We start from the raw sequence: 22,205 nt of genomic DNA, 5'->3' as shown, positions 1-22,205 counted from the left end.
TATTTAAAACAAATAAAGATTTCCCACAATTAATCCCATGATACAAACGAACACTCATTTTTCTCATATTCCCATAATTAATCCCGTGCATTTCGTACCTGTGGGTTCCCACTTTTTCAAAAGTGAATTCTCATTCCCATTCCTATTCCCATTCCGTAATCCCGTGACATCCGAACACGCTCTTAAGGTATGTTCTGTTCTGGTGATTTGTTTATTGATGTTGTTTTCTGACATATATTATTTATGGTAATTAAGATGTAATATGTGGAATATGTGGAATGTGGAATTTTTGTTTGTTTTTATTTTTATTGACAACCACAACCACATTGAATTGAATTCAGAGGAGAGAGGAGAGGATGCGGTCGGAAACACCTCCAGTGAAAAGAACTGGAGATGATTAATTGAAGCTCTCCCCTCAAACTGACCTTAGCCTTAGCTTAGCACTGGATTCCACTTGTAGTCGTACTGTTACGGATGGATATTGGATTGGACCAAGATAACAGAATATTTCTCTTTAGATTCGAACCGTCGATCACAATCTACCTCAGTCTGGATTGGCTCGAATTCTGATCGGACGGTCGTGATATAAAAAGAAATATTGTGTTACCTCCGACTTGTCTCCGATGAAACGAAACGGACTCGATCGACTCGAACAAAAAGGCATTCTCTCTCTCTCTCTCTCTCTCTCCCCCTAGAGCAAGAGCAGTCCCATCCAATCCAATCGCGCAAATCAAATCTCTCATTTCCTTTCCTTTCCTTAGATAGTTAGATCTATCTATCTTTCTCACCATTCCCCTTTCCATCTCCATTCCTTCGGCTTCGGCTTCCACCTCCCTCCTTCCCTCCCTCCCTCCCTCCCTCCCGCTAGGGACTAAGTGTGATCAAATTTCAGCCATCTGCACAGATCCGACCCACATTTGCTTCTCGCTTGCTTCTTCAGTCATGTATTGTTGATTCTCACATTCGAGGTACAAAAGACGAAGGTAGAATAGAATACGCCTCTTTTGTATTCATTTTAGATAGATGTATGTATGAAATTTGTTATTTTTGCTCAACCAAATCGACATGTGGAAGCACATTCTTGTCAAATTGGCTTGGAAATCATCCAAGTCCATCTCTGTTGGATCAAATTCTTCACCCAACAACAACAACAATGCCAATGCCAATGCCATATGTTTAGATAAATCTGACAAATCAAATTCAAAGGTCATCTCCCCTTCTAGTGTTCTCCCAACCGACACCGAATCAACTTCAAACTACACCCAAATCATGGAATCCCAACAACTATTCCTCAAAAAATTAGATCTCTGCTGCATAACATGTGATTTCTCAGACCGAGCCAAGGATTATTCAGAGGATAAAGAATTTAAAAGGCAAGCTCTCATTGAAGTAGTTGAGTTGTTAACCTCATGCAACGAACAATTAACCGAGCCCATGATCATCGCACTTTGTAGAATGTTCTCCATAAATTTGTTTCGGGTTTTCCCCCCGAAAATCCGATCCAAACCAGGCCCTACTGGTGGTGCCGAGATGGAAGAAGATGACCCGGTATTTGACCCATCATGGTTCCACCTCCAAGTCGTGTACGACTTGCTACTGAAGTTTGTAACCTCTTCACTAGTCGATGCAAAAATCGCAAGAAAATACATGGACAACTCGTTTGTGTCAAAACTACTTGACCTATTCGACTCAGAGGATCCAAGAGAGAGGGATTGCCTAAAAACAATCCTACATCGAATCTATGGAAAATTCATGTCACACCGGCCATTCATAAGAAAAGAAGTAAGCAACATATTTTACCGGTTCGTGTTTGAAACTGAACGGCACAACGGCATAGCAGAGCTCCTAGAGGTCTTCGGCAGTGTGATAAGTGGGTTTGCAAAACCATTGAAGGAAGAGCACAAGGTTTTTCTCTGGAAGGCGCTGATACCACTGCACAAGCCAAAGGTGGTGGGAACATACCTGCCGCAACTGACATATTGCGTGATGCAATTTATTGAGAAGGAGCCGAAATTGGCAAGCACGGTAATAAGGGGGTTGTTGAAGTATTGGCCAGTGACGAATAGCCAGAAGGAGATGATGTTTTTGGGAGAATTGGAGGAGGTTTTGGAATCGACTGAAATGGCCGAGTTTCAGAAGTGCATGGTGCCGTTGTTCAGGCGGCTTGCGCAATGTCTCAATAGCTCTCATTTTCAGGTACATTTTGTTTTAAATATACTGGTTTGATTAAGATAGAAAAAATGTCAAACCAATTTTTTTCTGAAGCAGTGGAGAAATTCTAGTGAAGTCAGGTAGATGTGTATCAGACCGAAAGAGGGTATTATAGTAAACAAAATAACGCAGGACGAGATCTTTGAAGATACTACAGGGGCCTTATCTGAGGGGTTCTTTTACCTTTTGCAAATTTTCGACCTCCTAATTTTGGGTGTTTACTATATCTACGGCAGTGGTTGTGTTTACTATTCGACTCAGACTATGATATTAACTAAATGAACTTTGACAGCTCGATAAATGTCTAAATATTTTTTTGTTTGATTGTTGTTTAATTTAGACAGGATAATATCAATAGTTAGGAGTAGGCTACATAAAAAATTAGCATAATCTGACTTTTCCAAAGTAAAAGCTTACTATATGCAAAATACGTAAAAGACAATATATATCCCACCCCTTTTTGTAGTTTTAAATGAATAGGTATTGTGTACATGAAATTGAGACTTAGGTATTGTGGTGTATATAAACAATGATATACTGATGTTTATATATTTCACTAGCAGTCTTTTAGATGTAGCGGTTCACTATACGTGTCTTACAAGTCTACCAAATGGTCACATATTCCCATAAAGAGGGTTGGATTTTTATTTCAAAATATGAGAATACTGTATCCAATAATTTTGTATCAGGTCTAAATTGTATATTCTAGCATACCGTTCACATCACAAAGTACCATACACATCAAACAATAAAAAGAATGCACTTTTGCATGGCCCATTCGGATATGTCCATTTGTACCCTGATATTGAATGTCTCCAATTTCCATGCTTGCAAGTTCATATGAGAAAGTTGCCTTTGTATTTTATATTCAAAATATGGTAAATAGTGTGGAGCTGAACATATAGATGGCCAGATGCCTATAAAAATTAGATAATAAGACTAGTGATTATATCTATATTCCTCCTCTTGAGTTGAAATAAGCCCTGTCCTTGTGGATCCTAACTCCCATTTTACTTGCGAGTTGCAACCATAATTTACATTTAGACAATTTCTGAGTTTTACCTCCATTTGACAGGTAGCCGAGAGGGCATTATTTCTATCAAATAATGACCACTTAGTGAACATGATCTCGCAAAACCGGCAGGTGATTCTGCCATTGATCTATCCAGCACTCGAGAGGAATGCTAGGTGGCACTGGAACCGGTCAGTGCTAAACGTCACCATGAATGTACGCAAGATGTTCTTTGAGATGGACGAGAATCTGCTATTGGCTTGTGAAAGCAGCTTTATAGAGGAAGAGGAGAAGAAAGCCGCAACTGAGGAGAGACGAAGGCTCATTTGGGAGAGGTTAGAGAATTGCACTGTTGATGGTACCAGCACTCGCAGCAGTGCCTTTTCTCCAGGGATAGGTCCTGAGTTGGGTTTTGTGGTCCTGCCACCAGTGACTCCTGCAGCCCCTCTTGTGGCTTAGGGATGCTGTTTTGTTGTGTGGGATGGCTTTTGCGGGTGTGTGTGTGTGTCGGGTGGGAGGGGGGGAGGGTTGTTACCTCATGCGAAACATGATTGTAGATGCGCCGCTGGTGATTTTGCCCTAATATTGGTTGTGATTTTTTTTTTTCCTTTTATTCTGTCTGTGTTTCTGTGTTGGAGGTAGGGAGGTTGTCAAAAAAGTATTCAGATTTTCCCATGATGAATTTGGAAAGCATGGAGAAGACTGAGATTTGGCACAGTTGATTTAAGGTGGAGAGTAATATTTCTGTTATTGTTTTTTTTTGTCACTTGGCAGATTATGACTTGATTCGGCCTCAAGAAATGAAAATGATGTGTAGATGTGGGTTTGTTATGTGGTTTCTGTAAAAATAGGTCGCAGTTTTGTTATCCAACATCCAAGGCCGACTAGGTTTTGTGTGCTTAGCTTTATTTTCCACTCTTTTGTTCTGTTTTTCTGTGGAAAATAGCTAAATTCTTAATGAAACGGGTTTGTAAAAATGGATGCTTTTAAACTGTCGAGTTTAGCAGTACAGTCACAGTGTGTACTGATAGAAATTGTGTGCATGGTGGTGGTGTGGTTATAATGATATTTGCTTTATTTCTAATTAAAGAAACGCAACGCATGTTATTCCACCATACCATGACCATTAGACCATTACCATAGTGGCATAGTCCTTTTTGAAGTTGTTAATGGTGCCGTTGCTGTTGGTCCTGCCGAATAAGATCAGAAGCATAACTAGTCATCAATCATGCCATGCGGATCAAATACATCAGATTGCCGTCACCGTGACTTCCTCAATCTTATCTATTTAATTAATAATAATAATAATAATAATAATAATAATAATAATAATAATAATACTACTAATAAAGCTTCTCAATCTTATCTATTTAATTAATTATGGATTCGGAGTTCTAGTAAGATGATTCGATGAAATAATTTTTGGTCCCCAAAATGGGATTGATGAACAACTCTTTTTTTCTCATGCTCAGCTCATCCCACTCAATCATCTTAAATTATTCAAGCGGTTCAGTTTGAGAGAACCAGGTTCTCAATTATCTCGTTTCCCATTCTTTTTTTTCTTTTTTTTTATTTCTATTAGCTATTATAGGTCTATAATAATAGTCTATATATTGACAGGGCCGGCCGTGGTGCTGGGCAGCCAGGGCGACCGCCCCGGGCCCCAAGATTTATGAGACCCCAAAAGAAATAAAAATATTTTGCATATATTAAAAAATAATAATTTGTATATATTAAAAATAAATAAAATATTAGAGCTCAAACTTTAAATATTCAAAGGGTTCAAACTTTTCTATAAATAGGTATGATCTATTTACATATCAATAAAAACTTGTGTATATCAAGTATTGTAAATAACAATATGCGCTTGTCGAACGAACGGGATACTGTCAAGCAATTAATCAGTATGCGGCCGATTAATTAGAATTATGCGAACAATTTTGTATTTTCATTAATATTATGTGTATATATTCATAATTTATTAAAAAAATATATTTAACTCATCAAACTTATCAAATAAACTTAATTTAACTTAGCTCTATTATTATAACATGAAACTACGCTTAACAATACACACGCACTTTACATGTGTAAGTAACACATTTATTTAATTAAAAAATAAATTCGAGAATTAAGCACTTTCAAACACTAACAATATATTATTTGAAAAACATGAAACATTCCAGCATAAAATCACTAAAGTTAGTTTGTAATAACAACTTAATTTAATATATGAACATGATGTACTAATTGAAAAAATTACATCAATAAGTAAAAAAAATATATGGTATATATATAATAGAGGAATTAATCAATTAATTAAAAATAAGTAAGAAGAAAAAACATATATAAAAAAATTGAATGCATAGCCAAGCACAAATAAAATTGCAATACATGTTTATGAAACTTATTATCACACAGTTACAGAAAAAAAAAACAATGTAAAAATAAATAATCACTAGAATAAACAAAAATAAATGGGAATAAACGGAAAAAAAAAACAGACGATCAAACGAGAATAAACGAAATAATTGGGAATAATCGAGAATAATCGGCCAATTAATCGGAAAAATTCACTAATAGACCTTCGATAAGTGTTTTCATAACTGTTTGACAGCCATTAACAATTAAACAGGCATATAATAGGCCGTTAGGCCCATTTTTTACAACACAGGTATATATAAATGGTCCAAAAATTTCTTCCGCCCCGGACCCCGAAGTCTTAAGGACCGGCCCTGTATATTGAGCCAATGTGGTGCAAGTTGGCAAGACTGCTGAAGTCACCAAACCATATTCAAACCCGACTTGTCACTTAAATTCTATTATTTTGGGTAAAAATTTATACTACTGAGTCAAGCCGTAATATTCACCAGTCTCACTCAAAAAAGAAAAAAGAAAAAAAAAGGTAATATTTTTTTATGTGGATATGATTTGTGTAGTACCATGACTTTGTGGAATTCGTATCCTCTGCATTAACTCAAAAGGGAATCTTTTGAGTTAATGAATCTTGACCATTTGATCTATTTTAAGATTTGTGCAGATTAGATCCGCACTAATATTAAAGGGTGTCCTATATCATAAGCAGGGGCAGGGGCCGGATTGACTCCGTTTAAAATCAGATGGTTGAGATTTGAAAAGATTCCTTTTTGAGTTAATGCAGAGGATACGCATTGGACTTTGTGACCGCAGATGGTTTTTAGTTGAAGCATTAATTATTAATATAATTAATCGGCCTCATGAATGACAACTTAACTGCCGGTTATTCTTACTCCCCTCCATTTAGAGAAAAGAATGGACATGTCCTGCCTGTAAACATTCATTGAATTGATTGGGTAATAGGTAAAACAAGTGAGATGAATCTTATGGACTTGTTGGTCTAGCTTAGCTAGCCTAGCATTGGTGGGACTAAGAAACATCGATCCTGAACCTTGACCACATACACCTTTGGATAACATCAACATCCTCATGGACCTCATCGATCATTGTCAGTGTGTAGGTGTACAAAGACTGGAAGTATATATAATAAAATAAAATAAAATAAAATAAAATAAAATAAAATAAAAACACCGGTCAACTGAAAGCATTTCTTTGGCGTACCATATGCATTATTATGCTATGCATATCCATATCCATATCCATATCCATATCCATATCCATATCCATATCCATATCTGTTTAATTAATTCATTACTGATCTGGTTCTGATTTTGTTTATTTAAGGTCTTCCTGTCTAAGTCTAATTGAGAAGAGAAGAGAAGAGAAGATCGAGAAGAGATGTATCCTAATCCACCAAGTGGACAGGACATGGGTTACTTGGAGCACGTCCAAAGGAGGCACGAAGAGAGGGGCTGCCTCTATGCCTGGTAAGTGCTAACCTCACCCACCTTAATTAACTGCTTATTAATTTCTTATTTCTCTCTCTCTCTCTCCTTAAATTATATATTTTTGCATGCTTAGCTTAGCTTAGCTTATTAGTTAGAGACCTCCGATCCATTGCAAGTGCTGCAAAACAACTCACTAGCTACTATTCACACCATCAAAAAGCCTGCCCATTTTTATTGGTATCCTTTCTTATTTTTCCAATCTATATATATATATATATGTAGTCTTTTTGCACTTTGCTGCTGCTTCTGCTGCTTTGAGACGTGCGAGTGTTGCCTCGAGTGCCTTTGCTGCTGCTGTTAAATTGTATGATAAATTAAATTTGTATTTAAACAATTTGAATAAGGGTGTATAATATAATATTCATGTGGTTTGCATTTCTTTTGCAAGCTTGTGTTGTATGCGGTATTCATGTGAAATATATATATTTTGTGGATTCTCTGTGTGTACTTGGATGAAATATTTATGCCTCTATCATTCATCACTTCTCTTTCCCTGAGAGTAAATCAATAAGAATTAAACATATCATACAGCTAATTTGTTTTCATAGATAAGATAACAAATTCAAGGAGAAAAAAAGAAACAGACACAACTTATGTTTGACAAAATTTTCAGATCTACCAACTGCCAAATCAAAATACAACTCGAATGTTTCAAATATTTTATAAGCTACATTGATTCATTTTCAAATTGATTGCATTGCTTTTGTATAACTGAAAATTGACTCCATTTAAAATTAAGAATATCAATCTATAACCGTCTAACATCTCTGCTAAACAGGATAACCTCTCTCCCTTAAATCAAACCTACTTCTGTGTAGAAAAAAAAAGAGTGTATAACTGTTACGAGGTGAAGTCAATAAAATTAATTGAACAACTAGCGCAGAAATCTATACCTAATGTAACCAAGGAAAATAAAATAAAAGTTACTCTATAGGACAAACCTATCCTGATACCTCAGAATATATAGGTACACAAGACCCCTGTATAGGACAAACCTATCCTGATAAGTATTGTTGTTAACAGTATCCTGATACCTCAGAATATATAGGTACACAAGACCCCTGTAAGTATTGTTGTTAACAGTATCGACACCACATTGACACCATTATTATCTAGAATCTCTCTTCCTGAAATTTTTACCACCATGGGGCCAGATTTTCCAACAACCTTCAGTGAAAAAAAAAATCAACACAATGTAAAGGTCAATCAGTTCTTTACAGTAGCATATCACTGGCGCCAATCAGTTCTTCTCATACTTTGTTTGTATGTTTTCTTTTTAGCTCTGCACTTAATAAAGGTCCAATGTAGCTTTGTTCAATACCTAGCAAGCCTGGTAGTCTGGTACAGAACCACCAGATGCAGTACAGTACCAGTAGAGTAGTTAATACTACGGAAACAGGAAAAGTTTTGACACTTAGAATTTGGTTCCTATCACATTATACCAGCTACACATAAAAACTTTTATATGCTAGTAGCATACAAGTTTTGACACTAATGCATGGTCTAGGTACCAGTAGCAGTATGAACGGTACCTTTTTGTGCATACTGCAGTAGCCACTATACTGAAGAGTTGCACCCAAAAATGAATCAATAAGGCTACCAAACAACCCTGAAAAAGTAGCTAATGGTATCATCAGCATCTGCCTTCGAGCTACACGGGCTTCACAGTTGGTTGTAACAAATCCAACACCAACAAATGCAAGTCCAATTGCACACCCCGCAGCTACAGCTGCGGCAAGTCCACTTATTGTAACTCCTCCATTTGTACCCTTTTTAACTTTCTGCTCAAGCAACAGTAGAGATGTTTAAAGCCTAACTTCAGAGTGCCAGCAATTTAATATTGCATAGTTGCAAAATTTTCCATTAGACTGTTTGAAGCCACCCCAGAAAAACTCCATAATATGACATGGTAAATTAGAAAAATAAAATATACCCCAATAATTTATTTATATTTCTTGAAAAGGTTACCAAAATGCCCCATTATGATGATTGTTTTGTATGTTTTACGTGAGATATGGAATGATTAAGTTTTGTAAGGCACACAACTCAAGTTATGTGTTGGTTTGCAAAGGTATACATATATAATACATTAAGGTTGTCTAGCTAGCTAGAACAATAAATAAATGCGTACCTTGAATGTGGTGATAAGGCGGGGGTGGGAATTGCTAAGGATCCCCAATTCTGATGACCAAGTGTCCCCATTAGAGCATGCATAATGACCGACTATACCTCCTATAAGCCCAGTTATTAGTTTTGAATTGGTTGCATCTAAACACCTATCTTCTCCTCCAGTAATAGATGCAATAGTTATCGCTAAAACTGTTGCAATGCCACTATTTGCTAATACTTGTTTCCTGACAGATCTATATATGCATTAAATTCTGTACAAGTAAAGTAATTATGCATTAAATTTGCAGAAAAGTAATCCATACCAGTTGCGCTGTCCACCTTTCTTGAAGTCAGCTTCTATGCTCCTCTTCTTCTCCTCTCCTACTCTAGTAACCTTGGATGAGGTAAAGAAAAACACTAGCACCAGAATGGCAAACCTTACATTATACATAAACAAATCACACTCAACCACTAGAAATTCAAATAAAAGCAAGAAAAAAAAAAAGTAAGTAAGAAAAAGCAACCTGTATCCGGCGATCATATGCGCGATAAAAACTGGTATACCGACGAAAACAGCTGAGAAATCGACGGATTTGCGCTTTACCGATGTGATGGCAATTAGAACGGAGATGACGACGGAGACGAAGAAACGGATCTGAAAACTATCCATCCAGAAGAAGAAGATCCCCATAAAAAAAAAATGGAAGGGAAGGGAATTTGTTTACTTGGTTTGGTTGCGAAGAGACGAGAGAGCGCTGACTGTAGGTAGTTCATGCTCACAGGCACAGCCCTCTTCAATTGAAGTCTGAACCTCTCCTCTCCTCTCCTCTCCTCTTTGTAGCAAATGGTGTAGTGAGTTGGATCATGGGATTATAAATAAAAATTATAATAGAGGTTTGATTTGTTACGTTAGAGGAGCCAGCCATCCAGCTCAGCTCCCTCTTGTTCTCGCCTCGGTAGCAGCCTGGCACGATGCTCCTGACATTATTATTATTAGGGAAAATTTTATAAATAATTATTGGCCATTGGGTGACCTTCAAATTCAATGTTTAAAAACAATGCAATAATAGATCATTTCATATTTTTTTAAATAAGAAAAATGTGGGCCTTCCTTGGTTGATGGTTCAATTAATCACTATTACATTGTTTCTCATATTTAAACCGGGAAATGAACTAAAACATAAAAACATAAAAACATTAAAAAAAAAAAAAAAAAAAAAAAAAAAACCTATTATTTCTACTTACTGCATTACAACCTTAACAAGCAAACGATCCCATTACAAACCCAAATTTTCACAAGAGAGGAAAAAAATATATATATCAAAATCTCCTGCCTCTACCTCCACCTCTACCCCGACCCCTCCCTCTCCCTCTCCCTCTACCCCTTCCTCTGAAATCTTCTTTCCCTTCAGAGCTCTCCCCACCTCCACTGAAACTGAACATACTATTTCTTAGTTCTTCTGCCTCCGAACTCCCAGCTCCAATTTCCTGTATATCAAATATTTCCACATTCAAAATATTATATTTTTTTCTAAGTTATTCAAATTTTTTGTTGCCATGGTGCCACCAACTGGTATATAATGCATACCAGTAGGAAATAAACCATTTCATTATTCGAGTTGTAAACTACTATAACACCAGCTGCTGTACTTGAACATACCAGTACTTGTCCTCAACACATCAACATATTTTTTAAACCAGTATTGATTTTTCTTCTCTTTTTTGTTTACTTTGGTTGAATGAAACTCAACTCTTGAAGCTAACTATCAGACCCCGCATAAAACCCCCTCACAGAAAAAAGTGGAAACAACCAAAAGGATTGGAAACAGTAATAAAGGTGGAAATCATGGTTCTGAAAATTGTCCAATTCCGAGTTGACTATGGCCGAGTTGGACTGGAATCAATCGGGGGTGATCCAATTTATATCCAATTTACACGGCTGATGATTTTTGCGTCAAAACTCGGTTGAATTGATTTGACTCAGCTGGTTCAACCGAGTTTTGCTCCGGGTTGGACCAATTATTCCCAACTATTCACTACTAGAGAGGAAGGAGACCGAAAGAGAGGGGACTGAGTGAGTAGCTCGTGTGCAAGATCGCTTGCAGAAGGGAGTCTGAGTGCAGTCTTCAAACTCTCCCTCTTCCCAGGCGGAGACAGGGTGGGGGAAAGAGATATGGTGGAGATGGGGGTAGAGAAAGGCTGAGCGGTGAGGGCAGAAAGATGATGTGGGACTTTGGGATTTTGGTTTGACATATTTGCAAAACAGTCCAAAGAAGAGACATTATTGTCTTACACTGTGAGGTAAAAATGTAGTTATTTTACAATTTATTTTTATTTCGCAAGTACTAAACAAGTTTTTTTCAAAAAATGCAAGTTTCCGAGTTGACTCGGACGATTCCGATTCCATTATTAACTTATCAATTCCATTTCCGATTTTCAGAACCATGGTCATAATTCCATATTAATTATTAATTATATGGTAAATAGCTGGTAAAGATAATCAAAACCCATATTACAGGTAGCAATGTAGCATAGTTTTATTTATAAGAAAAAAAAAATAGAATATAGACCTCGTTGTCTTCTAAATCCATCTGCTGTTGTAAAATCCTTGCCATTTCCTCATCACGGCTTGTATCAGGGGCATTTCTGGAATTTCTTTTCTCCCACTCTTCTAGTGTGAAAACTGGATGCTCTTCCTCTCTCTCTCTGCCTCTGCCTCTATGCCTACCACCCCTCCCATATCGGCCTTCATTTATTGGTTCTTGCATTTTCTGTAACAATTTCTGTGCTGCAGCCTGGTTTTGTACAGGGACCACTTCAATTGCTGAAAAATTCAACAATACTTACAAGTTAATCAGAATTCCATTATGTCTGGATTGAGTTTATCATTTTTTAACAAGTTCATGAAAAACACCCAAGTCTAGAAAACCTCAAAACTAACTTTACCCTATGTTTTTTTTCTAAAGGTCCACAATACACTAGAAGACCCAGTCATTGAAGGATGAAAGAGGAATGCAGGGACACAACAAGTGGGGAAGTAAATAAAATTTTGGAAGTTCTAAGCAAAAAGGGAACTTTAGATTAGGCAAATATTTCACACTTTTAAAAAAGTATATAGAATCCCTTTTATTTTCCTTTAAATCTTGTTTTGCATGAGTGTAATGTATAATGGCAAATTGCCCTTTTTAAAGAAGCAATTCAAGTATGTAGTATTGTATATGCAAACCTTCTTTTGGTCTAGTGCTTGCATCATTATTCCTTCCTTCAGTTCCACTAGTGAGCGGATCCTTTTTTGACTCGGCTGGTATATTGTCTATTGCAACATCTTTAGAATTATTTTTACCATCAGCTACTTGCCTCCCACGACTGCTTTCACCTTTCACAAAACTAGAATCTGCAATTTCACAAATGGAAATTTGACTACGATCTTCATGTATTAGGTTACATAGATTTTTATTTCTCCAGAAATTCAAAGGGGCTGAACCAAACCACCATATCCCACACTGCACAATTAAGGGAAAAAATGGGCACTGCTTTGGACCCAGAACCCAAACCCAACTCTCTTCATCAGCACCAATTTTAACCTCTCTTAGGTTGGAGGTGACTAAAAAAAATACGCCCCTGGACTCCATTTTTATAGTGTTCTGATTTGTACATGTATTGTTCTTTGAATCAAGTATTTGCAAAGAGCAATGGTGTGGTTTTAACCACATCTAATTTTAACAAATTCTTTTAGCTTGATTTGTTCAAAGCAAATAAATAACATTAAAATAAGATAAGACCACCAGCAGCAAGAGAGCTTGGAATGGAATAGAAAACTAAAATCTTCAAATAAATAACACCACAAGCTGGGGTGTCTTAGTAATACCCAAAAAATCAAACATCTTACCTATAATGTTCCCAAATAAATTACTAGGCCTATCCTTAAATGTTATTTATCAAATGAAAAGTAAAATTTCGACAAGTCATGATGCCATCAGGACAGGCTGGTATCGGGTTTCGGTACCAGCCTCAGGAGGATGAACACTATTTTTTGTTTTCTCTGATTGATTCTATACCTCTTATATTGTAGGTTTTGTTTAGGGGTCTCTATAACTTCTGGTATAGCCGTATAGGGTAATGGGGAACTACGGTAGCTCTGAACTAGTATGGTAGAGAATCCTTTCTTTTTAATTTCTGAGATTGTGTTGCTGTCCTTGGATTCTATTTAACATATAAGTATGACCTAAGTCTCCCATATTTTGAGAAAAGAAAAAAGAAGATGCAATACCATGACATTGTGGGATCTTATTCTGACGGTTTGACTCGGCATGCAATTTCTCAAATGGTGGTGGGCCCTCCCCATCATCATTTGGAGATAATTTCACAGCAGTGCGAGACAATCCTGAATATTTCTGACTCATCTGCCACTCTTCAAACAGTGTTTCTACTATGCCTCCCATTATGGTAAAAGTTTTAGGGCCCAGGCATAAAATTCCACTGTGAATAGGGACTTTATTCTCTAACCGTACCTATTTAAAAGAACCGATGTTTACAAATCAGCAAATCAACAAAGTATGTCAATGCCAGATATTTGCAAATAATACACTGAAATGTTTTAACACCCCCCTCATACAATCAACACCCACCATCTTTTGGAATATTTGCATGAAACAATCCCCCAAAATTAATATGGAGCAAAAGACTAATTACACTAACTTTATTAAATTAACATGAGCAATCTAATTTTAGCAAGTTCCTACAAACTTTGAACCCAGCATATAAACTGCTGGCTTAATCTTGTGTGATTTGCACTTTGGAAATTGAGAGGTTTAGTGAAGTGAGGGACAAAAATGTTTCTATTCAAGGGACAATTTTTTTTTATTTTTTATTTTTTATGGTTAGTGACAAAAGTCGCTAACAATTGTATTGATAAAATATGAAAAAGTATTTACAACAGAGTAAATTTAGTCTTCATACTAGTACCATACAAAGCCAAAGGACATGAGTTAATTGCACCACCAATTCCATTACCGAAAGCATGCATCTGTTAAGAAAATTGATGCTATAGATTTAAAATTTAAGCATCACATATAGTTATTACAAAGCTTATCAAGTCTATTGTGAATGGATGTAACCAATATGAAAAAATAATTATAGCACCCTAACAAGTGGGTTTTAGTTATTATGCGAAGACAGCTATTTAAGTATGAGAAAAAGATAAGACCTTGGTTCCAGGTACTATCTGTTGGTCTTGGGTAATAGATAGGATTTGAGAGTACTCTATTGCAGTGATTTCTGAGTAGCCATCAGTAAGAACAAATCGGAGCAGGCGGCGATTAGAATTTTGAAATGAAGCCTCTATGCTACTCTGGTATATATCCCTGGTAGATACAACCTGTCAAGTGAGATTAAAGATTTAAAATGTTAAACTATTGCTACAACCTCACTGACACTGTTAATCTGAATTAGAAACAAGAATCAGTGGAAGTCCTCAGTCAGTACTTGTAATACTAAGGGACCTTGGAGATGAGAAATTTTCTTAAGAGAAGATGGGTCGGGGAGCGATTTCCCGCCAAAATCTCTCAAATCCATGGCCATGAGCTGAGTTTCGATTGAATCCACAGTAGAAGTAGGAGGACGATCGTGGGAGAGAATGAGAGAGCGAATGTGGTGTAGGTGGTGAAATCGCCATCCTCTCGAGGTGGTTAGGGTTTCCACTATCTTCTCTTCTTCTAACGATGCAGATGCACTACTCGCCATTGCTATTCGCTTCATTTGCTTCGTTTTTCTCTGTTAAAAACGAGCCGAGCCGAGCCGAGCCGACCCGGCCCGGCCTGTTCTCACGTTTGTTTGTTTTGGGCTTGGCCTCAACCGGGCCGAGAGACTTTATTCGGGTCTGATATGAATTCGCTTGATGTGCCTGGATGGCTCATGGCTGGATCTATCTAAATTCTAAATTCTAAATTCTAAATTCTAAAGAGAAATATTGTGTTACGTTACCTTAGGCGATATAAATTGATACAAGATTAGAAGAAAGCAAAATCCTGTTACGTTACCAAAGCTCTCTTCTTTTCTCCTTTCAGAAATGTCAAGAGTTTAGGATACGTTGGTCGCATTACGCTATGAAATTCTTCTTCTGTTTTACATAAGTATTATTAATTGTATCAACAAATTAATGTAGTATTATTAAACATAATATACGCAACTTAAAATGAATAATCAGAAAATTTAATATTAAACATAAATACAATATATATTTGATTTTACAATATTTTTGAACTCCTACAACGTGGCTAAATTTTTCTCTTTCTATAGTTAAAAAACATAAATGCGTGTCAAGATACACTATTATTGTCCAAATAAAATATTTATTAATTATATTTCAGTTTTTTCTCTACCAAACGGAAAGAGAGAAAAAGAGAAAAAAAAAATTAAGAAAATAAAGACGGTCCTTGCAATCGACGCATTACGCTACTAGACTCTCCTTTATTAACTTATTTATTATATTTCAATTTCATGTCCACTAAACATGAAAAAAAGTAACAAAACAAGGACGGTCCTTGCGATCAACCCGCATTAAATGCATTACACTACTAGACTCTTATTTATTAACTTATTAATTATATTTTAGTTTATTGTCCACCAAATGAGAAGAAAGAGAAAGAGAGAAAAAAAAAAGTAACAAAACAATGACGGTTCTTGCAACCAACTTGCATTGAACGCATTACGCTACCAGACTCTTTTTTATTAACTTATTTATTATATTTTAGTTTCTTGCCAACTAAACGAGAAGACACACAAAGAGAAAAAAAAGTAACAAAATAAGGCCGGTCCTTGCGACCGACCTGCATTGAATGCATTACGCTAGCAAATTCTTATTTATTAACTTATTTATTATATTTCAGTTTCTTGTCCATAAAAAAAGAAGAGAGAGAGAGAGAAAAAAGTAACAAAACAATGACGGGTTCTTGCGACCGACCTGCATTAAATGAATTACGCTACCAAACTCTTTTTTATTAATTTATTTATTATATTTCAGCTTTTTGTCCATCAGACGAGAAGAGAGAGAGAAAAAAGTGACAAAACAATGATAGTTCTTGTGACCGACCTGCATTGAATGCATTACGCTACCAAACTCTTCTTTCTTGACTTGTTTATTATATTTCAGTTTCTTGTCCACCAAACGAGAAGAGAGAGAGAGAAAAAAAAGTGACAAAATAAGAACATTTCTTGCTACCGACCTGCATTGAACGCATTAAGCTACGAGACTCTTCTTTCTTAACTTTATTATATTTCAATTTCTTGTCCACCAAATGAGCAAAGAGAGAAAGAGAAAAAAGTAACAAAACAAGGACAATTTTTGTGACCGACTTGCGTTTTATGCATTATGCTACCGAACTGTTTTTTATTAACTTATATATTATATTTTAGTTTCTTGTTCATCAAACAAGAAGAGAGAGAAGGATAAAAAAAAGTAACAAAACAATGACAGTTCTTGCGACCGATCTACATTGAATGCATTACGCTAACAGACTCTTATTTATTAACTTATTTATTACATTTCAGTTTTTTGTCCACCAAACAAAAAGAGAGAAAGATAAAAAAGTAACAAAATAAAGACGATCCTTGCGATCAACTTACATTGAACGCATTTTGCTATCAAACTCTTCTTTATTAACTCATTTATTATATTTTAGTCTCTTGTTCGAGAGAGAAAAAACACAAAACACGAACGATCCTCTTGATACGTACGTTGGTCGCATTACACTACCAATCTCTCTTCTATTAATTTATTTAAAATAAATGTTCCAAACTTTTAAATAGAAAAAAGCTATATTTTTAAAACCAAAGCTGATTTTTTTTTTTTTGGAAGGCGGGCCCCTCTTCTGTATTTAGGAACTTTCTAAAAATAGGTTTTGAAATTTCTGCCATTTATATTGAAGCTAATATGTAAGATAAAGAATATATATTAAACTTAGTTTTAAAAAAGATTGAACTTCGAGACACCGATTTTTCCATTTTAATCCTTTTAATTTAAATTAGGTATGTGTTAATTTGATGAATTTGCTTTTCCTCCTTGTCCTTGTGTATATCTCTATTGTATTTCCTCGTTTTGCTTAGAAAAGATTAGAAGAAAGCAAAACCTGCCCCCAAAGTAGGAAAGTAGGGTCCTTTTTGTCATCTATAGTCTATACCAAAAAGTAATATTATTTATTTATTTAATTAAGTTTGGAAGTAGTTCGCTCTCCGCTCCGGGAAGCAACTCTGGCTTTTGAAATCTATATATTCCAAAAGCGAACGGATTATCTATAATTAGATTCTTGCATAGTTGCATGCCTTCCACTTCCACTAATTGAATTCTTACATATGACATTGGTGTTATTTGAAATTAAATAACACCAATTTTTAAACTCTTAGATCTGCCTTGAGATTCGTACAAAATAAAGTGCTTGAACAGTAAAAACGGATATTACGAATCTCAAGACAGATCTAAGAGTTTAAAAGTTGGTGTTATTTAATTTCAAATAACACCAATGTCATAGTAGCCTAACTCCGGATTATCTATAATTAGATTCTTGCATAGTTGCATGCCTTCCACTTCCACTAATTGAATTCTTACATATGGCTCCTCGTACTATATTGTATTTCCAATTTAAATTGTACTAGTTGGAGGGAGGCGTAGCGTAGCTACGTAGGTACAAGTTAACACAAAATGTCAAATAGCAGATCTCTCTCTCTCATCTTAAAAATTAGAATAGATTGATTATCTGTTCTGTGTAGATATCCGTGTCAAGACTCAAGATACTCTGAACTCTGAAGTCATGATAGAGTAGACCACACTAGATCTCCCACAGAAATACAATATCCGATAGATAGATAAAGCCGTCCAAGGAGACCAATTAGGCCAGCAAATCCACAAGTAAACCATCCAATTCCACAAATCAATACAGACAAAAATAATAAATCTACATTTGTTAAATTTCATCTATATCCCTCAAAAATTTTCAAAAAAGGATAACATAGGTATTTTGTAAATTTTAAAAGAATTTGGGAACGGTAAATATGATATTATGAATTTTAGAGGGGAAGTAGAGAATTTTGAGGATTTTGAGGGGTATAGATGAAATTGTGCCATTAAAGAAGGAAGAGCAGTGCAGTGGTGGTATTTAATTTGTTGAAATCCGCAGAGTTTGGTAGGATTGGGAAGGAAGAGTTGTTAGAGGGAGGCTGCTCTGGCGATCCTTTCTTCTTTTTCTTTCTTTCGCTTGTCAAGAAACTAGGAAAAAGTTTGGTCAAGGATTTCCATTTTACCTCTTACTAGATTTTGTGATCAAGGAGAAGGAGAAGGAGAAGGAGAAGGAAAGATGAGTAAGTGTCCTGAGCTTGCGAAAAGGTGTATCGAGACGGATACGCCGGTGATGGTGGAGGTAATTTCGATGTGGTTCAACAAATTAAATATATGTTTCCTGTGATTTCTTGAATTTATGTTATTTGGCGCCAATGCAATGGTCGGAGTCGGATCGGATCGGATGATTTTCTAATTAAAATTTGGATGGTTTCACTCTCAGATACAGCGATTGGTACGAAGCACGAAAGATGTGATGTCTCTGGCACAGGTACCCATAATCTCTTATGATAATTAAATTAAATTAAATTAAATTGAATTCTCAAGCTGACTTTTGCTTGCACCAATGACCAATCCTGCTGTCTTACTTACTTACATACTATATTACATATATCTATATTCACAACTTCACTGCCCTGCCAATTATGCCCAATGACATGGAATTTTATTATGAATTATGACAAATTAAGGGAGTGGTGTATTGGCAACCCCCAGAGGAAGCACTAAACAAGGTTAAGGACATCATCTGGGACCCAATCGTCAGTAAATATGGTGCTGATGAGGGTCTTCCTGAACTTAGACAGGCCTTGCTGGACAAGGTAACTTCTTACTTCAATATATTTGCATCTTAAATGCCCACAATATTATATCACATTTGCAAATTACACCTCCATATTTCTTATATCTACCGCACACCCAACCCAACCCACTCTTCTACTGAATACTGCATCATACAAGTCATTCAATTACAGGTTGGGTGTTCTTTGCAGAACAAATTTCGCTGCAACTTGTAATTAAGTGAAAAGTCGGTGCCTTGCTGATCTTTTTTGCAAAACACGTTTTTTATTTTTTCTTAAGGAAAAAGGTTATCATTCTCACCATAACGAAATATGCTCATTTTTTTTTAATTTGAATTTCGCTTGCAGTTGAAAACGGAAAACAAGTTAACAAAGTCATCGGTCATGGTGACAGCCGGTGCAAATCAGGTAATTTACATGATAGAATTGTAAAAATGCCATGTACCATCCGGACTAGCCTGTACCAGTTTAATGTTGACTGCCCTCCACCATTTTTCCTGTCTTTACTTTTTGGTTCGGCATCTATTCTCTTTATTTTATTTTCAGCCGTAGTTGCCTGGCAAAACAAAACTCAAAACAAAAAAAATCTTTGTTTGTGACTTCTAAACTGAGTCTGATACCTTGATATGCATTTCTTTTATCATCAGGCTTTTGTGAATCTGGTACTTGCACTTTGTGACCCTGGCGATTCTGTGGTTATGTTTGCACCTTACTATTTCAATGCGTACATGTCATTTCAAATGACTGGAATAACTGACATACTTGTGGGCCCCACCGACCCAAATACGCTCCGCCCTGATTTGGGTAAGTTTGTAGACTTCTCATGCTTTCTTTTTTCTAATATTTTTGCAATTTGATAAACATTTTATTATTATTTTTTTTTTGGCCAAAATAAATAAAAACAATTGGAAATAACACTCAGCATTTACTCATATTTGTGCTCAGCACCCAACATATTTTGAGTTACTTGCAGATGACACACTAGCACCACAGAGCATTGGGGACAAATACTGCCTCAAACTCCTACAACCCTTCTTTTTATTTTACTCCCTTATCCTAATCATTAAATTAAGACAAGATTATTTAATTTTGGTTCCAAGTCTTATGTGGATTTGCTGTGAAGATATATAATTGTAAAATATAAAATAACTTAATTTGCCTTTGCAAAAGGCAAACGTTATATTTTGAATGTGTTCTCGTGTCAAATTGATTAGAGTGGTTAGAGAAGACACTATCTGGGGAAGGTAAAAAGCCGGTGCCTAAGCTCGTTACAGTGGTAAATCCTGGAAATCCATCTGGTGCATACATCCCGCCACCTATTCTTCAGGTGTGTTCTTGTGTACTTGTGTGTGTCTGTCAGGATTTGGATGTGGGAATGGTGTAGTGTATATGTGTCCCCTTGATTTGAACTATTTTTCTCATGTACATTTTAATTGCAGAGGATGTCGGACCTATGCAAAGAAGCTGGGTCTTGGTTTGTGGTTGACAACACATATGAGTATGCTTGATGTCTTTCTCATACTGCTGTTTTCTTTGATTTTTTTTTCTATAGTATAATTTATGCTATGATTCCTCCTTTTTTTATAAAAGAAATAAATTATAGGTATTTCATGTATGACGGATTGAAACATACATGCATAGAAGGCAGCCATATTGTCAATGTCTTCTCCTTTTCTAAGGCCTATGGAATGATGGGATGGCGTGTTGGTTATGTAAGTGTACTTCTGATGTTGAACATTTCTCTTTCTGACTGCACAAAAAAAAGGCCTGCTGCATATAGCAGTAGAGTTCTTTTTTTTTTGTTTTGTTTCTTTCCTGAACTCTATCTCTAAATGATAATTTTTTTTTTTTTTTCTGTTTTACATCAATTTGGTTTTCAGCAAAACAGTATTTTCATTTAATTAAGTCAAATTCTTACAATTTCTTATGTTGAGCCTTAGGGCTTCAAATGCATGAGCATATGGGTGTTAATTTCAACATATGGAAATTGATATGCGCTAGTAAGAAAAAGAAAAACATTGTGCATGTATACTTGTTTAGTTAAAGAATTTTAAGACAAAATGTGAATAAAATTGTAGATAGCATATCCAAGTGAGGCTGATGGATTTGCGGAGCAGCTCCTCAAAGTTCAAGACAACATTCCGATATGTGCTGCCATCATAAGCCAGAAACTCGCTCTCTACTCATTGCAGGTGGGGCGTGGTTGGATTGATGAGCGTGTACAGCAGTTGGTTAAAAACCGGGAGATACTGATGAAAGCACTTTCGCCTCTTGGTGAAGGTGCAGTGAAAGGAGGGGAAGGGGCAATTTACCTGTGGGCGAAATTGCCGGATAAGTATTGTAATGATTTTGAGGTGGTAAGGTGGCTTGTAGACAAGCATGGGGTAGTTGTAATTCCTGGATGTGCCAGTGGTGGGTGTGGGTACGTTCGGATATCGTTTGGTGGTCTGAAGGAAGGGGATTGTGAGGTTGCAGCTGACAGGTTGAAAAGGGGTTTGGAACAACTTGTTACAGAAGGAATGGTATAGATAACAGATTGATGAGGTAGGTTAATTAATTCAACATTTGGGATGTAATAAGCAGATGAATGGTTTTGGTTCAGTAATAATAAGAGCTGAAATGGTTAATTATTGTTTTGTGCATGGTGTAAGAAATTGACAATATGGGCTTTTATAGAGGTCTGAAGCCCACCATTAGTTGGAAATTGATGGGAATTGGGCCAAGACCCCAGCCCAGGTATACCATCTTTTGGAATTCCTCAAGCAAATTGGATTCGTTCTTTTTAAGTTGGCAGGCACGAATCTTAAAGTAGAAATAATCCAGGCACCATCTCCGAATAGGCATCGTTTTAACTTATTAATCTGGTCTGGACTCTGGACTGTGGACTGTCCGTTTCAATTTGCTCGAGTCAAGTACCTAGCTAATTTCTGAAGCAGCATTAATTAATTATTTTGTGGATAAATGAAACATTAATTCGATTCGACCATGATTAAATCTAATTGCAGTAATTATTTATTTGGACGATGGATTGGATTGGATTGGATTGGATTGGATTGGATTGGATTGGATTGGAGATAAGGAAT

The 22,205-nt window shown here is 36.1% G+C and overlaps 4 protein-coding genes and 2 long non-coding RNA genes across 7 annotated transcripts; 4 read left to right on the top strand and 2 right to left on the bottom strand.

Annotated features, from left to right (window-relative positions):
• The first annotated feature begins 692 nt into the window (after positions 1–692).
• On the top strand, positions 693–3,819 carry LOC144559679 (serine/threonine protein phosphatase 2A 57 kDa regulatory subunit B' kappa isoform-like). Its single transcript, XM_078308782.1, has 3 exons — positions 693–2,196; positions 3,287–3,697; positions 3,742–3,819. Exons 1-2 carry the CDS (start codon positions 1,066–1,068, stop codon positions 3,680–3,682), a joined length of 1,527 nt encoding a protein of 508 aa, XP_078164908.1. The 5' UTR covers positions 693–1,065; the 3' UTR covers positions 3,683–3,697; positions 3,742–3,819.
• A 3,128-nt stretch (positions 3,820–6,947) lies between these two features.
• Positions 6,948–7,543, top strand: LOC144559791 (uncharacterized). Its single transcript, XR_013513247.1, has 2 exons — positions 6,948–7,086; positions 7,330–7,543. It is a non-coding gene; the product is annotated as an uncharacterized LOC144559791 (long non-coding RNA).
• Positions 7,544–8,106: 563 nt separating this feature from the next.
• Positions 8,107–9,988, bottom strand: LOC144559790 (protein PGR-like). The gene is made up of 5 exons (XM_078308913.1): positions 9,741–9,988; positions 9,540–9,653; positions 9,239–9,461; positions 8,640–8,888; positions 8,107–8,274 (listed from the first exon to the last, which is right to left on the bottom strand). Exons 1-5 carry the CDS (start codon positions 9,905–9,907, stop codon positions 8,143–8,145), a joined length of 885 nt encoding a protein of 294 aa, XP_078165039.1. The 5' UTR covers positions 9,908–9,988; the 3' UTR covers positions 8,107–8,142.
• Positions 9,989–10,471: 483 nt separating this feature from the next.
• On the bottom strand, positions 10,472–14,959 carry LOC144559694 (tudor domain protein (DUF1767)). 2 transcript variants are annotated; one of them, XM_078308796.1, is made up of 6 exons: positions 14,701–14,959; positions 14,423–14,593; positions 13,487–13,727; positions 12,443–12,610; positions 11,787–12,040; positions 10,472–10,704 (listed from the first exon to the last, which is right to left on the bottom strand). In XM_078308796.1, exons 1-6 carry the CDS (start codon positions 14,956–14,958, stop codon positions 10,537–10,539), a joined length of 1,260 nt encoding a protein of 419 aa, XP_078164922.1. In that variant the 5' UTR covers position 14,959; the 3' UTR covers positions 10,472–10,536. The 2 variants fall into 2 exon arrangements, with proteins under 2 accessions (XP_078164922.1, XP_078164923.1); XM_078308797.1 differs by having other exon boundaries at positions 10,522–10,704; positions 12,443–12,592.
• Positions 10,785–11,754, top strand: LOC144559695 (uncharacterized). Its single transcript, XR_013513208.1, has 2 exons — positions 10,785–11,327; positions 11,415–11,754. It is a non-coding gene; the product is annotated as an uncharacterized LOC144559695 (long non-coding RNA).
• A 3,434-nt stretch (positions 14,960–18,393) lies between the features above and the next one.
• LOC144559415 (Pyridoxal phosphate (PLP)-dependent transferases superfamily protein) lies at positions 18,394–21,758 on the top strand. Its single transcript, XM_078308435.1, has 9 exons — positions 18,394–18,626; positions 18,768–18,815; positions 19,015–19,143; positions 19,471–19,530; positions 19,770–19,926; positions 20,337–20,449; positions 20,562–20,620; positions 20,726–20,834; positions 21,201–21,758. Exons 1-9 carry the CDS (start codon positions 18,564–18,566, stop codon positions 21,648–21,650), a joined length of 1,188 nt encoding a protein of 395 aa, XP_078164561.1. The 5' UTR covers positions 18,394–18,563; the 3' UTR covers positions 21,651–21,758.
• Positions 21,759–22,205: the final 447 nt, after the last annotated feature.

The sequence above is a fragment of the Carex rostrata genome, chromosome 9, assembly GCF_964058835.1.
Source record: "Carex rostrata chromosome 9, lpCarRost1.2, whole genome shotgun sequence".
Taxonomy (NCBI): Eukaryota; Viridiplantae; Streptophyta; class Magnoliopsida; order Poales; family Cyperaceae; genus Carex; species Carex rostrata.
Note: the sequence above shows the minus strand (reverse complement) of the source record. Positions and strands in the feature narration are given on the sequence as shown.